The sequence below is a fragment of the Dendrobates tinctorius genome, unplaced genomic scaffold, assembly GCF_039654945.1.
Source record: "Dendrobates tinctorius isolate UK_male_01 unplaced genomic scaffold, ASM3965494v1 ptg000222l, whole genome shotgun sequence".
Classification (NCBI taxonomy): Eukaryota; Metazoa; Chordata; class Amphibia; order Anura; family Dendrobatidae; genus Dendrobates; species Dendrobates tinctorius.
Window position 1 is genome coordinate 1,235,149 of NW_027361889.1, and position 16,013 is coordinate 1,251,161.

At 42.2% G+C, this 16,013-nt stretch overlaps 1 protein-coding gene across 2 annotated transcripts in view; it reads right to left on the bottom strand.

Annotated features, from left to right (window-relative positions):
- Positions 1 to 10,636: 10,636 nt before the first annotated feature.
- MAFK (MAF bZIP transcription factor K) overlaps positions 10,637 to 16,013 on the bottom strand; it is a 53,487-nt gene continuing 48,110 nt past the window's right edge. For both annotated transcript variants that reach the window (XM_073555172.1, XM_073555171.1), the window contains exons 2-3: positions 15,816 to 15,895; positions 10,637 to 12,884 (exon numbers count right to left, since the gene is read on the bottom strand). In XM_073555172.1, the coding sequence (XP_073411273.1) occupies positions 12,450 to 12,884; positions 15,816 to 15,851 (471 nt within the window). In that variant the 5' untranslated portion in view covers positions 15,852 to 15,895 and the 3' untranslated portion in view covers positions 10,637 to 12,449. The remainder of the gene's footprint in view (positions 12,885 to 15,815; positions 15,896 to 16,013) is intronic.

A 16,013-nucleotide genomic window follows, 5' to 3' on the forward strand; every position in this document is an offset into this window, starting at 1 on the left:
CTTCATGGTGGTGTTTGGAGATCTCCGTGGTCTTCATGGTGGTGGTTGGAGATCTGCTTGGTCTTCATGGTGGTGTTTGGAGATCTCCTTGGTCTTCATGGTGGTGTTTGGAGATCTGCTTGGTCTTCATGGTGGTGGTTGGAGATCTGCTTGGTCTTCATGGTGGTGGTTGGAGATCTGCTTGGTCTTCATGGTGGTGGTTGGAGATCTCCTTGGTCTTCATGGTGGTGGTTGGAGATCTCCTTGGTCTTCATGGTGGTGGTTGGAGATCTGCGTGGTCTTCATGGTGGTGGTTGGAGATCTGCTTGGTCTTCATGGTGGTGGTTGGAGATCTGCTTGGTCTTCATGGTGGTGGTTGGAGATCTGCTTGGTCTTCATGGTGGTGTTTGGAGATCTCCGTGGTCTTCATGGTGTTTGGTTAGTGTCGCCTCTTGTTAATGGTGTTGCAGCCTCTGTAACCTTTCAGAGAAAGTAAAGTGTATATACTGACAGACGTGTGACACTTAGATTGCACACAGGTGGACGTCCTGTCACCAAGCATGTGACTTATGAAGGTAATTGCTTACACCAGAAATTTTTCAGGGCTTCATAGCAAAAGAGGTGAATACATATGCACATGACGATTTTTCATTATTTGATGCCATAAATTTAATTCATTCCTATATTTTTCTCTCTTCACCAACTTAGACTATTTAGTGCTGATGCATCACACACAAATAAGATTACAAAAAGATTTAAACACAGGTTGTAATGTAACAAAATAACTAAAAATCCAATTGCGGGGGTGAATACTTTGGCAAGCCAATGTGACTCACACACGTCCCTATGTTTGTTGTTCACCGTTGAGTTCTGGTGATCATTGTATCAGTTTTCCTAATCCGAGCATTAGACGTCCCACTGACATCTATTATCGGTATCCGCTTTCTCATTCAGCAGATACAGTGGATTCCACAACCTACTAAATGCAACACAGTGCAATCTGAGCCACCGAAAGGGCCGACTCAGCAGATGTCGGGGCGGACAGAGAATGGCTATGGACACACGGACGTGTTAAAAGACATAGTTCCTATGAGGCTCGCCAGGCGTGCAGCACATGCATCATTGTGCTGGGCCGGTTCCAGGAAGGGACAGTGGCTACTGCTGATGCAGACGTGTATAGAGAAGTCTCTTACTCAGCGGTTTCCATACCTTTTAAATACTACATGGAGCAGCTTAGGCCCCTGCTCCTACCACTGACGCGCTGGTGGGATGGAAAACTGGGGGCCTTGCTCTAGTGACTGGTCAATGTTCATGGCTGCGATAAGCTTTTTAGTGTAGAACTTGTCCCACAAATACAAGAGGCAGAGAAGAGCGGAGATAGAGGGAAAACAAGTAGGTGGGAAGATGCACTGACTGGCTCGGCCACACCGAGGGTGCACCGGGCGCCTGTGCTTGGATGGAACAGTCATTCTGTGACGACAGGCCCTTTATTAAATTCAATGGGACTGGTGGAGACAAGCAATGAATGGAATGGCAGTGCATGTGCTCATCCATCGCGCCATCCAACTGGTAAACACCAGACCCTTGCATGGTGTCTACTGTATTAGTAGAGGGTCTCTCTCAGGCAAACTTTTGCTGCACAACCCAGCACAGTAATACTAAACATACAGTATCAGGTGTATGAGGTTTCTTTAGGAAACTTAAGGGGTTTTCTGAGACTTCCCTAGTACAAGCTATAAATATTGGGGACTGGCAGCACACCCAACCAGCTGACCAAAGAGGCCGTGATGCTCCAGAACCACATATTTTGTAATAGGCTGAGCTGCAGTACCAGGCAGCACTAATAACCACTGGACAGAGCACAGACACTATAAAATGTACATAGCCGTGCGACGACACCTACAGTCAGCTCCAAAAGTATGAAGTGGTGCCATGGTACCCACAACAGGCAACAAAAAGGGTAAGCAGTTGTGCCATGGAATCCCAAGTCAGCTACAAAGAGGTATCACGTGGTGCCACGGTACCTACAATAGGTACATAGTCTTGCCGTGGCATCTACAGTCAGCTACAAAAAGGTATGAAGTGGTGCCATGGTACCTACAATAGGTACATAGCCGTGCCGTGGCATCTACAATCAGCTACAAAGGGTATGAAGTGGTGTCATGGTACCTACAACTGGCTACAAAGGGTATGCCGCCGTGCCACGGAACCTCGAGTTAGCTACAAAAAGGTATGAAGTGGTCCCACGGTACCTACGATAGGTACATAGCCGTGCCGTGGCATCTACAGTCAGCTACAAAAAGGTATGAAGTGGTGCCATGGTACCTACGATAGAAACATAGCCGTGCCATGGCATCTACAGTCAGCTACAAAAGGTATGACGTGGTGCCACAGTACCTACGATAGGTACATAGCCGTGCCATCTACAGTCAGCTACAAAAAGGTATGAAGTGGTGCCATGGTACCTACGATAGGTACATAGCCGTGCCGTGGCATCTACAGTCAGCTACAAAAAGGTATGAAGTAGTGCCACAGTACCTACGATAGGTACATAGCCGTGCCATGGCATCTACAGTCAGCTACAAAAAGGTATGAAGTGGTGCCAAAGTACCTACGATAGGTTCATAGCCGTGCCGTGGCATCTACAGTCAGCTAGAAAAAGGTACGCAGCCGTGCCACCTACAAAAGGTAGGCGAGCAGAGAATCTGACTCCCAACTGTATATTGATGGCCTATTCTAAAGTTAGGCCATTGGTATTAAAACTCACAGAAAATCCCTTTATGGCCACATGCACACATTCAGTATTTGGCAATTTTTTTTACCCCAGTATTTATAAGCCAAAACCAGGAGTGTAACGGTCAGAGGAAGAGTGTGATAGAAACACGTCACCACTTCTGCATTTTTCACCCACTCCTGGTTTTGGCTTACAAATGCTGGAGGTAAAAATTTCACCAAACACTGAATGTGAGCATGTGGCCTAAGCCACATCTTTCTAAATAGTGAGGATGTTACTGCCAAGATACGCCAGGCGGGAAGCAGCTCTGCAGTACAAAGGAAAAATCCAAAGGGACCTGGATTCATGAGATTCTAGACGACAGCCCCCCACAAATTAGAAGGGTTCATCAGATTCTAGAGATATTCCATAACCAGCGTATTTCCATCATGGACATTTGGAGACAGGACCTGCACCTACTGAGAACACATGCTCAGCATACTTCTATAAAAAGGTCAATGGAGAAAGCAAAGCATCCGTGGTCACCAGAGGAGTGAAATGATTTGCAGATTCCTGGACCGCACGCGTCTATAGTCCGTGGCTACTGGTCGGGGGCTTCCTGAACTTCCTACCTGCTTAGATTCCTGGACTCACCTCTGATTAGTAGGCCTAGCATGCTGTAATTGTTGCAGCACGACACACCCATGAAGTCAAGCTGGGCTACTGCCTGTTGACCATGGACTACTGACATGGCCACCGGATCGGGGTCCTGTGAATTTATTCACCTGCATACGATAATCATGACCCATCATTAAAGAAGCCCTCTCATCACAGTTTTCATCCTCTGAAAATATTGCCATCATATTATTTGGCACTGTGTACTTACAATTGCTCATTTTGCCTTTCTACCCAGATAATTCTTCTCTTTTCTCTGCTCTATGTAGAAACGCGAAGGCTCTTATCCCTGCATTTTTCATTCCTCTCCTCAACTCCTGACTAGAGTGGAGCGAATTTGATCGGGTCACTGTTTATTCGTCAAGATACAGCGGGACCTGATCAAATTCGCTCAACTCAACTCCTGACCCAACTGCTCCCTCTTTCCTCCCTGCCAGGGACTTTTGCAGTGACTCATGACTCATACAGGGAAAACTGACCTCCTGTTTCTACATAGAGCTTAGAAAGATTCAGCTCGTCAGTTTTTAATCAGGTGATGTCACAGACCTTATGGAAATAAGCATTAGCTGGGTAGAAAGGAAAAATGAGCAATTGTAAGTACACAGTGCTGTGATGATTGCAATATATTAAGAGGACAAATTTTGATAGGAGGAGTCCTTCTATAATATCATAAGACCAGAGAAACCCTCTAAGGTTTGGAGTCGCATTATTTCTGGAACACAACCCACGTGGAGTCACAGATCTTTCAATGAGAACTCTTTATTGGAAAGGTACAAAACCAGTCACAGCAGTATTATATACAGCAATAAATTACTTTGTGGCTGTCAGATAAGGAGAAATTGGTGCACACGTACAGTACACAGGATTACGGTCTTGACATACAAACATAAATCCACAATTACTTGGATATATCCCAATAATTTATTTTTTATTTCTTTTTTTTTTATATTATTTTTAATATATGTATAAAAAAAGCAGCACAGGAAAAAAAAATAAAAATAAATATTGAAATTAGCCTACTGAATAAAACCACTGAGACGAATCAGGAGGCGATGGACTCTACAAATGATCTCTATTCTTATTGACAGAAAGAAAAAAAAAAAAATAAACTATTTGACTGCCCTTGTGGTTGTGGCTTTAACCTAAAGACGCAAAAACATAAAAGATAGGACGATAAAAAAGAAACAAGTCACATTTTAAAGATTGCATTATAAAAAAAAACAAAAAAACAAAGAGGTATGGATAGAATGATGGACTGTGAAGTTATGCTTACATCCCGCTGAGGATCCAGGAGTTTACAACTCCGGATAGAAAAGATGGAGGATAACTTTTTTTTTTTTTTACTTCTTTATACTCTTGTGATGGGAAAGGGAAGCAAAGAAAAAAAAAAAAAAAAAAGAAGAAGGGTGCTTTCACTCTTACAAACATGTGCAACATAAATGCTCTTTCACCATACAATCACTGTTCACTTCACTTTTTAACATAGGTTGGGACGTTTTCTAAAAAATAAAGAAAAATAAAAATTGTATATTTTTTTTTTATACATGTTCTAAACATAGAGTTCTCCGGTCATGACGTGCAAGCATGTTACCCTTTCACAGACACAAATATTTTTATTGGTCATAAGAATAGGACATAAATATAGCAATAAGTACGAACAACACTATAAGATAAACATACATGAGCAGAGAAAAAGTATAAGAGGGTAAAATTAGTAGACATTACAGTGACCTAAATACCCTAGATCGTAGCAAATGACCTGCCCTCATAGGAAAAGCATATAGGACAGGAATAGTAATAGTACTTATACCAATTGCCTATGAAAGAGAATAGTTCTAAGTAAAAAAGACGTAATGCTAAACCCCAGAGTTTAGGAACTTCCTAGGGAAAAATCCTAAAAAAGTATATACTAGATAGCCATATTAGACTCCACAATGAGACTGAGGGAGAGCCATACACTGGGGAAGGCTAGGGAACGGTCCTCTGAAATTACATAAGGCATACTGAGAATAAGTCTGATAATGGCATTAGCAACTGTGCATCATATACCCGTCATAATGCAGATACGTAGGGGCAGGAAACATAAACCCCGACGCACGTTTCGGTGTGGATGTCCTTCTTTCATAGGCAATTGGTATAATTACTATTCCCGTCCTACATGCTTTTCCTATGAGGGCAGGTCATTTGCTACGATCTAGGGTATTTAGGTCACTGTAATGTCTACTAATTTTACCCTCTTATACTTTTTCTCTGCTCATGTATGTTTATCTTAGAGTGTTCGTACTTATTGCTATATTTATGTCATATTCTTATGACCAATAAAAATATTTGTATTTTTGCACATTAGCGTAGACTCTATTTCCTCTGCTTTTATCAAGTTTAATCTGAGTCGTTGCTTGTACGTTGAGTTTTGAGTATGGTGGTACTTTTGCCACCACAAATTACCTGATTATGGTTTGGGGATTTTTTCTATTACCTTTCACAGACACGTAGCACGGACAGGTGCGAGACATATATTGGGTGTTCCAAATTCTGCAGCCGCAATGCCATATAGAGGCGCAGCCGCAAAACCCCCCAAATTACGGCGGCTTATTAGCTTTATAGCTATTACACTGAAACAGCGAGTGGGTTATATTGGTTTAAATAGATGCTTGGAGATTAAGGCAAATGCACCATTTAATAGCCGGGAACGGTAGAAGGGTTGGCATAATAGTACATGACATTACATAGTACCGGCTGTCCAGAAGCTTTCGATACCCCCCACACACACTTTTAATCAATCTTTCATTGAAGCACACACAACGAGAAAGAAGCCACAGCTATCTTGATGTGTAGAGAACACGGCGTGTGAGTAAAGAGATACGCCGCGATGACCTATGGAGGCCATGGTACGATTGAACACGTAGCAGATATTATCACGTGACGACATCTGAAGGCTTCGTTGCGGATACATATGTTGCAAATGTGAGAAATCTGGAAGGTGATGCAGCATTACCCCCCGGACCAGTGTTACAGAGCCACACGTGACCAAGATTAAAGACTCGGCTTAAGAAGACAGTGGGGGAAGAAAAAAAAAAAAAAAAAACACACATGGGACTCGGACTGCAAAGTACTGGACAGCAGCTTATGTTAACTACATGTGATAGCACAAGATCACAGAGGATAAGTAATCAACATGTACGATTGTTTAGCATTTTAAAAGGAAGGATGGCGGACATTTTTATATGCACACCCCCTCCCACTCCCATACCACCCCAAACAGTCACTTTCATGTATATTAAGGCAACCTTGGACATAGGTTAATACTGCAAGTGCAATTTCTTCTCCTTCAGCCAGTATGAACTGTGACAAGTCCAACTGGGACAGAACTAACTGCGTTCACTAAGGGGCCCCTTGAAATGCAAAATGGGGTTAAAAACAATAGACTCCCCCTTCTGGGAGCATTTCTAGCCATTCAGGCAAGTCGGCATTAGTCACATGATGCTTCCCAGCAGTCACTGAGTCCTAAGAACCAGGGATTGTTGAGATGGTCGCTTTGGGGCCGCTTTGTGGATATAATTGCACTCTAGCATTAAAGTTTTGCAGTCTACCCCAATTTTTTGTATAGCTAATAAAAATAGATGAAATATTCGAGGTGTTCCCACCCAAATATCCACACGCGATAGCCCATCAATTGCAAATTCACCTTTCTCAGCAGTTTAAAGTGATTGGAAAAACATGGCTGCGTCTATAAGCAGGACCTTGCCTGTCCTTGGGTTGTGTCTGGATTTGCAGATCAAAGTAATTAAAGTGAATGGAGCGGAGCTGCAATACCAAACACAACCTGTGGACAGAAGTGGTGCCGTCTATGGAAGAAAACAGCCATGTTTTTCTAATCTTGCACCGCCCCCCTTTAAATCTGACACAGCGGTCCAATGCCAGAGCTACACATTGCAATAGACGTTAGAATATGTTTTATCTTGTTATATAGCAGTGTTAGAGGCAACCTTGTCAATAGATTTGGAGTCACCGAGCTTCCAGCATGTCATTATGCAGCTTGGGTTTAATGTTCCAAGAATACCCACATCAAATTTTGCCAATTTATGAATCAAAATGAGTCCGGGATATAAAGCCATCTGCAGCGGTTGTATGCGTGTGTCATAGGTGCTTAGTCTAGTCTATCAGCAGAGGGGGCAAACGCATCGCACAGAAGTAGAAACTACAAATCATTTTACTGCGCAGTAGATTACCAGTGCCGGGGCAAGCGCAAGACTACAGGTCATTTTACTGCGCAGCAGATTACCAGTGCCGGGGCAAGCGCAAGACTACAGGTCATTTTACTGCGCAGCAGATTACCAGTGCCGGGGCAAGCGCAAGACTACAGGTCATTTTACTGCGCAGCAGATTACCAGTGCCGGGGCAAGCGCAAGACTACAGGACATTTTACTGCGCAGATTACCAGTGCCAGGGCAAGCGCAAGACTACAGGTCATTTTACTGCGCAGTAGATTACCAGTGCCGGGGCAAGCGCAAGACTACAGGTCATTTTACTGCGCAGTAGATTACCAGTGCCAGGGCAAGCGCAAGACTACAGGTCATTTTACTGCGCAGTAGATTACCAGTGCTGGGGCAAGCGCAAGACTACAGGTCATTTTACTGCGCAGATTACCAGTGCAGGGGCAAGCGCAAGACTACAGGTCATTTTACTGTGCAGTAGATTACCAGTGCCGGGGCAAGCGCAAGGCTACAGGTCAGTTTACTGCGCAGATTACCAGTGCCGGGCAAGCGCAAGACTACAGGTCAATTTACTGCGCAGATTACCAGTGCCGGGGCAAGCGCAAGACTACAGGTCAGTTTACTGCGCAGATTACCAGTGCCGCGGCAAGCGCAAGACTACAGGTCAGTTTACTGCGCAGATTACCAGTGCCGGGGCAAGTGCAAGGCTACAGGTCAGTTTACTGCGCAGATTACCAGTGCCGGGCAAGCGCAAGACTACAGGTCAATTTACTGCGCAGATTACCAGTGCCGGGGCAAGCGCAAGACTACAGGTCATTTTACTGCGCAGATTACCAGTGTCGGGGCAAGCGCAAGACTACAGGTCATTTTACTGCGCAGATTACCAGTGCCGGGGCAAGTGCTTTGCACATATCAAGCAGAGGACAGTACACTTCACTTTCACAGCGCAATCTATCAGCAGTGGGGTCACCCACATTGCAAAGATGAAGCCTGAAGTTACTACACTTCACTTTAAAGCGCAGATTACCAGCAGGTGGCAAAAGTGCATTGAACTTATGAAGTTTAGGATAGTATAACCTCACTTTACGGTGCAGATTACCAGTGCCGGGGCAAGCGCATTGCATATATGAAGACACTACAGGTCATTGTACTGTGCAGATTGCCAGCAGCCGGCACAAGCGCTTTGCACATATGAATGAAGACAGTATGGGTCATATTACTGGATAGATTACCAGCAGCTGGTATAAGTGCACTGCACATATAAAGAGGACAGTACACCTCACTTTAGTGCCTATGTGCAGTGAATTGTACACTCCATGGCTTTCTCTATGCAATGAGAATTCGCCGCGGCCGAATGACTCATCTTGTGTAACATTTTCATGCATAGATCACCAAACCCACAGCTGAATAAGGAGATACTGATGGTTTAGTAGTCTCAAACCTAATGACAAGTTTCCTTTATCCTGTAGGGGGTCCAGCTAAACTGCAATAAATTAATGGGAATAATAAACTCACTTCTGATTCAGTCTGAATACACAACTCCTGGACAGGAGGGGGGGGGGGGGGGAACATAGGAAAAATTTAGTTGAAACAAGAAAAATAAAAAATAAAATCTGTAAAGACACAAGATGAAATACAGTTGTGCAAAAAGAAAGAAAATTAGAGGAACATTACCCCCCTTTTAAACCACCAGAGCCCAATACCAGTGTTCATTTGTAGGCAATCGCAGGCCGTAAAGGGTTATACGGTAATTTTTGTTTTTTCACAATTTCCAATTGCAACGTCAATTCTGGCTGGCAGACGGAACGAGAGGGAGGAATTGTCTTTTCCCCTAAAAATATTATTTTCACAGTAACCCATAGAGGTTTGCATTGTCTTCTAATAAAGAACTGCATTATTAAATGTGAAAAGAAAGAAAAAAAATCTCTCTATGATAAAACTTTTAATCTCTTTTTAAATATTTCCATATGTTCCGTATGGATATCCAATATGGATTACCTACCATTTCCATGGTATCAACAGCATAATGACGCCCAGGTCCCTGTTCTCCCTTTTCTTATTTAGCTTATCCGCCTCCTACAGGGCAGGAAGAGAGGAGTCACTTTCTTTTTGGGCTAGCAATTTCGTAGCCAAAAAATAATAATTTGGCACACGTCAAATAAATAGATACATCTGAAAAACATACGGTAATAAGAGACCTTTCCATTGTGCAGCAGATTGCTGCCGTATATGTTCCTTTCTGTGATATATACTATGTGAGGACCATTTGTGACCACATACCGGACCACTAGAGAGGACAGGCTCGGCTACTCAAACAAAGGTTCCTAAATTGATCAGAAGAAGGCTGCAGCATCCAAATTGGGAACAACAAGCCTTGTTAATGCTAGCCAGGAAATTTACCTGAAACGGTAATGGATACGACTCGGACACCTGCATAAAACCAACAGTGTTTTGGTAAGCTTAAAGGAAAAAAAAAAAAAGCATGTAATTTGTTAATTAAAAAATTTTTTATATATATATATATATATATATATATATATATATATATATATATATATATATATATATATATATATATATATTTATTTATTTATTTATTTATTATTTATTTTTTTTCCCCCCATATAATTCTCATTGTAGGTGAGTTGCTACCCTCAACTAAGTCTAGTGTGCCCGTGTATGTAGGGGTTGGCTCGTGCTAGATTATGGTCACTTTTTGAAAAACATGTGATAGCCGGTTTGTCATTTGTCTCTTTTATATTAAGATGCACAAGAAAAAAAAAAAATCCCTTTACGTAGCAGCGATAAATCAAGTGCCTCTGAAATGATTATATTGAGGGGTCGCCTATGCACTTACATAGTACCATGCAGCCAATGAGCAGCAGAGTGAACATGTTGCATGCGTGAGATCTTAAGTAGATCTGATGGTGGATAATACAAAAAAATAAATAAATAAAAAATTAATAATGATACAATACAAAATTCACCAACAAAACCACTATACTCCTGCGAGGTTTCACACATGTCCATCGGTCACCTCCTATACAAGTCTAGATCCATTAACCCATTGTAGCAAAAACCTCTTTGGTCACAGACAGCGAGCCCTTACTACCTTCTCTCATGACACACAAGAACATCACAACAATCCATTAATCGGGTCTTTTTTGTCCCTGGATTGGCTGCATTTTTTACTTTTTTCAAATTTCAATACATCAATAAATAACCCCTTCCAATGATCCACTTACTGCAATCCTAAGCCATCTACAAAAACTTGCCCTGCCTCCAAGGAAAAAAAAATAAGTGCAGTCTAAAAGTCTATCACAAACCATATACATTGTAATCTAATCTATTACCAATGCGCAACTGATTCACTTTAACATTATATCCAATCCCATTCCCTGCTGTTGTAGCAGTGGTCAATTCAAGCCAGGTATGTAAAAAGAAAAAAAAAAAAAGAAATCCCACAAAACACGATCATATTAATCACATCATAATCTCAGCACGACGGAGAAGATCTGTCCATCAATTTGTCCAATACTCTCAGGGTAAGCACAGCCCAATGGCAGCTGCTCATAAAATATATGAGGCTTGTATAAAGTGTCAAACAAATCGACCATAAACGACCCACGACACGATACAGGTCTTCCATAACGTAGAATATCTGATCACCTTACAGATAACACTTACCGAGTCCATCTATACATCTCCTATATGCAGCCACATGGAACGACTCTCTAGAAAACCTTCATACCACAATATCATTACCGGTCACCTCCAAGCTATTAGGGATAGGAAAACATGGCTGTCATGGTAGCGCTCCTTTTTTTGTTTTGCAGCGTGCCATCAGGCAGTTCTTTTAAAGCTGCAATTTGGCAGCTAAGGGTCACACGCTGAAAAGTCGAGGGCGACTTGCAACAATGTTGGATCTTCTGTACTGGCGATGGCAATGCAATCTCACCGACATTCAATGGATGCCATGCTGCAATGCAACACAGGGTTGCTCTGTATCCCTAGCCTTAAAGGAGCACTTGGTGCAAAACAAGAAAAAACACTACAGCCATGCTTCACCCTCCTTCGGGTATACCGTTTGCCCACAGTGCTCCATTAATCCAAAATCAGGTTGCTTGATTCATAAAAAAAAAAAATTAAGAAAAAATAAATAAATACGGTCTACATGAACTTTAACGGAGGGGTTTCACAATGATAATTTTTTTTTTTTTTTTTTTAACACTTAGATGCCACCATAGTACATTTCAATATTTTAAGGAAATCCTGAGTTTCATTACAAAGGCCATTAATTAAAAAAAAAATCATACATATAAATAAATAAAAAATCCCACCGGAGAACGACATGCAACATAGTCACCAGAATAACAGCACAAGTGCTGACCACGATCCTCACAAGGACATGACATCGGCAACATAATTATTAGATACTAATTATCTTCTGCTTTTATTCCTGGAGACCCAGAAAACTAAACAGAATGTCTTGTTATTTTTGCAAAAAAATTACAAAAAAAAAAAAAAAGAAAGAAAAAAAAGGAGAGGGGAGGAGCCGTCATTTTCCTAAAGCGGTGTTTATGAAGGGTCCGAGACGATCCATAATTTAACGTATAGTCCCTTTGAGGAGTAAAAGGATTACCTCAAACTCCACGAGACATATTCCCTGGTACACTTACAACAAGGCCATAGTGTAGCTGCCCGTCACCTCTATGCGTCATGTTGGGGTGGGCAATGGAATAAAAGGCAATGCCTAACATCAGAATAGGCAGGAAAGGAACAGAGAAACCATATTAGGTGGATCCCATAATGTCCCTCTTTGAACAGGCAGCTAGTTCTCTCCGCTATTTTCTCTTTTTTTCTAGATACTAGGATGCTGCGGAGAACGGTATGGATGCCGATGATATGTCGGCAGACTTCACGATGGTGATGACGCTGGTGGTGGCAACCTTGGTTGGGGTGATGGGGCCCCTGGCGACTGTGCGGGCGAAGGTTTGGAGGGCTTCGTACTTGGACCGTAGAGCATCCAGCTCAAGCTTCATGCTGGAGTTTTCTCGCGCCAGCTTATCCACTTCTTGCTGTAACTCCACCCGCTGTCTCTCTAGCTCCTCTTTTTGGGTGACGCGCTTTACTCGGCAGCTGGCAGCGTAGCCGCGGTTTTTCAGGGTGCGCCTACGTTGCTTTAGGCGGATGATATCCTCTTTGGAGAGACCTCGGAGGTGCTGGTTTAGCTCCCGCACAGACATTGACACGAGCTCATCATCGCTTAATACTGGGGCGTTCTCTCCCGCCTCCTTCTTTACCTAGAAGAAACGCAAGTCGTTACTACAATTGGCTTGGACACATGTACGCCGCCGATATGACACGGTCGATTATTTCTTAAAGGCCATCTCCACCTTCAAGATTATAAATAAAACTTTGTAATCCAGCAGCACAAAAGGTCAATTAAAAAGAAAAGAAAAAGAAAAAGAGGCCATTGGACTTAGTATTTCTATAACTAAGGACTCTTAGCAGTCTGAACCGCGTAGGACTGTCAAATGTCATTTTTTCGGGATTTTTTAAAGCCATTTTATGGAAAGGCTGGCTTAGTACATAATTTTGTTAATTAACTATTGCTGTACTGGATTATAATACCTTTTTGTTTCATAAACTTGCCGTTACTTGAGGACACCCGGCATCACACAACGTATATATACCTTCTGCATTTATCATAATGGTGGTGATATTTTTTCTATTTTGTCATCTCTAACTTTGCAATCATATTTTTTTTTGCCACGGGCACAATGCACCCACATAGAAAAAAAAAAAAAAAAAAAACCTCAATGCATATAGTTTCAAATAAAATGTACAAGCTCATGTTTGCAGCTCTAACAAAGAGCAATGTGTTTCCATGGTAACAGACGTAAACCCTTGCCATAGCCATCAACCCTATAATGACTCAAATGTAAGTGTAAGGGTCCCGTTACATATAGCGACGCACCAGCGATCCCAACAACGATACGACCTGGTCAGGATTGCTGGTGGGTTGCTACATGGTCGCTAGTGAGCTGTCAAACAGACAGATCTCAGCAGCGATGAGCGATCTGTTGGCGGTCGCTGTTACCTTTCACACCGCAGCGATGATGACGACTTCCACCTGCGTCCATGCGCCGCTAGTCGGTGCCAGCGGGATGCCAACGAGGAAAAAAATGGCCCAGGACATTCGAGCGCGATCAGCGATTTCCAGCGGCGGAGCCGATCACAGGTACGTGTCACACAAAACAAGATCGCTAGCAATATCGCTGTTGCGTCACAAAATCGGTGACGCTTTAGCGATATCGCTAGCAATCTCGCTATGTGTGAAAGGCCCTTAAGTTAGCAAAATGTAGGGGGTCAGGAGAAAGGAAATCCAAACTGCAGAATCAGACTACACAGGGCTTGTTTGTAGTCTGTAACCATGGAAACACTTAGGTTTGCATAGGAACGTTAAACAAAAAAAACAAAACAAGAATAACCTACTTGTCAATCTTGATACAACCCCTTTAAAACATACAGGTATTAATGAATCATACCACCAAATACAAGATGGGATATAATGGTTGCGAATGAGGATTTTACTCAATGAGCAACACAAAAACACAAGTTCAGGAGACGTTCACGTCGTGTGCGCTGGATATCTCTCATAAGCAAATTTGTAATATATACTCCCCCCCACACCCTCATCTAGGGAAACAATATGTTAATGGAAAACTATACAATTTTACCAAAATTCTATATTGAAAGTGAAAAATGTACGGTACTTCAAGATAAAAGAAAAAACAAACTAAATTCTGGAATTTTCCCGTGGATCCTAAACGGATGTGTGTCAAAGAATTTATGGTCAAATACTAGAAATAGCAGAAATAGCATATATTTCTTATTTTATAAACTTCTCTCCGTTCTCAAGAATGGAGGGAATTTTAATGTTATTTTTCACTGCTTGTTGCCCAAGTAATGAGCCACCTCGGCAGTTTATCAGAGGTGGCCAATCTCCTAGGGAAGGAACACCGCACTTACAAGCCCTTTCCATTATAGCTTGCGAGCGTTGCTCTGAAACAGTCCAGGTTGCTGGATCTGGCCAGCTTTAAGGGTACGTCCAAAGCGCTGCCAGCTATTGAACACAGGTGAATCCGCATGTGTTCATTAAACCGTGCAGATTCACAACATCCAATACACTGTACGTCTCCGCAAGATAGACATGCTGCGGTCTAGAGAGACGCGCCGCATGTCCGTCTCCGCGGATGAGCCTGCCGGCGTCTCAGGACGCATAGTGGGCATGGGTTTTCTTGAAATCCCACCCACTATGCTGTAACTTCTGGACGCTGCGGGTTGGACGCTGCACAAGTACACAGCATCTAACCCGCAGCGTTTACTTATTGTGCGCACATACCCTCCGGTCCCTGTGCATCCATAAAGATGCCTCAGCTGACAATGTTAAAGTGAACCGTTTGGGCCAGTATTGCAAAAATACCAGTAGTCTCAACCATTGATTAAGCAGGAAACTGGGAGGCAAGGGAGCGATGCTACTCCTGAAGATCACTGGTGAAACAACACCTTTAAAAGGCCGCCATACATATCACCCAACACTTTTTTTTTCTCTCCCAACACATGCAAGCTCAGCCCAGCCGAGCGTGCATGTGTTATGAATGATGAGAAGTGAGTAAATCCACAGGAACAAAAGAATCAGACATAAGAAATAAAAAAAAAAAACCACAAAAGTAACTCGAGATGAGGGCCTCTCACATCCAAACCTGCCAATATCCCTTTACAAAAAGCACGAAAATCAGCTACGGGCACCTTCTAAACTTTGGTTTGGGAAGCTGCACAAATACTTATATATATACACATACTGTATATATAGTGTTAACACTTCACAAGAATGATGGTGTTTAAAAGAAATGAAATGTGAGCATTACTAAACTCGTTGCAAAAATAGCACCAGTGATTTATATTAAAAAAAAAAAAATAACACACCACTACACTGATATAACTATGATTTTTCTATTATTTTTATTGTTATTTGTAAAGTATCGGGCAAATATGGTGGAGCGACATTCAGATCTATAGCCAGATACTTCAGAAGAGCCTCCACCAAGATGGCTTCTCTTACTATGGCAACACATCCCCAGGCCTTGGCCAACACCTGCACCGTCTGGGCGTGTTTTACTGTCTGATGTACTTTATAATAACGTGATAATTAAGCCATAATTTATTACCTTTAATGCCTTGTTTGGTTTGAGATTAGTCGTCATAACCTGTAAACAATCACCAGGACAGAACGGTGCAGAAAATGCAACTGAAAAAAGAGGTAAAAAAAGGACAATAATTAGTTACAATTAGAATGATTATATTCGCCGGTCATTATATAATTTGCATATATACATAAAAAATAAAAAAATAAATAAAAAAACACA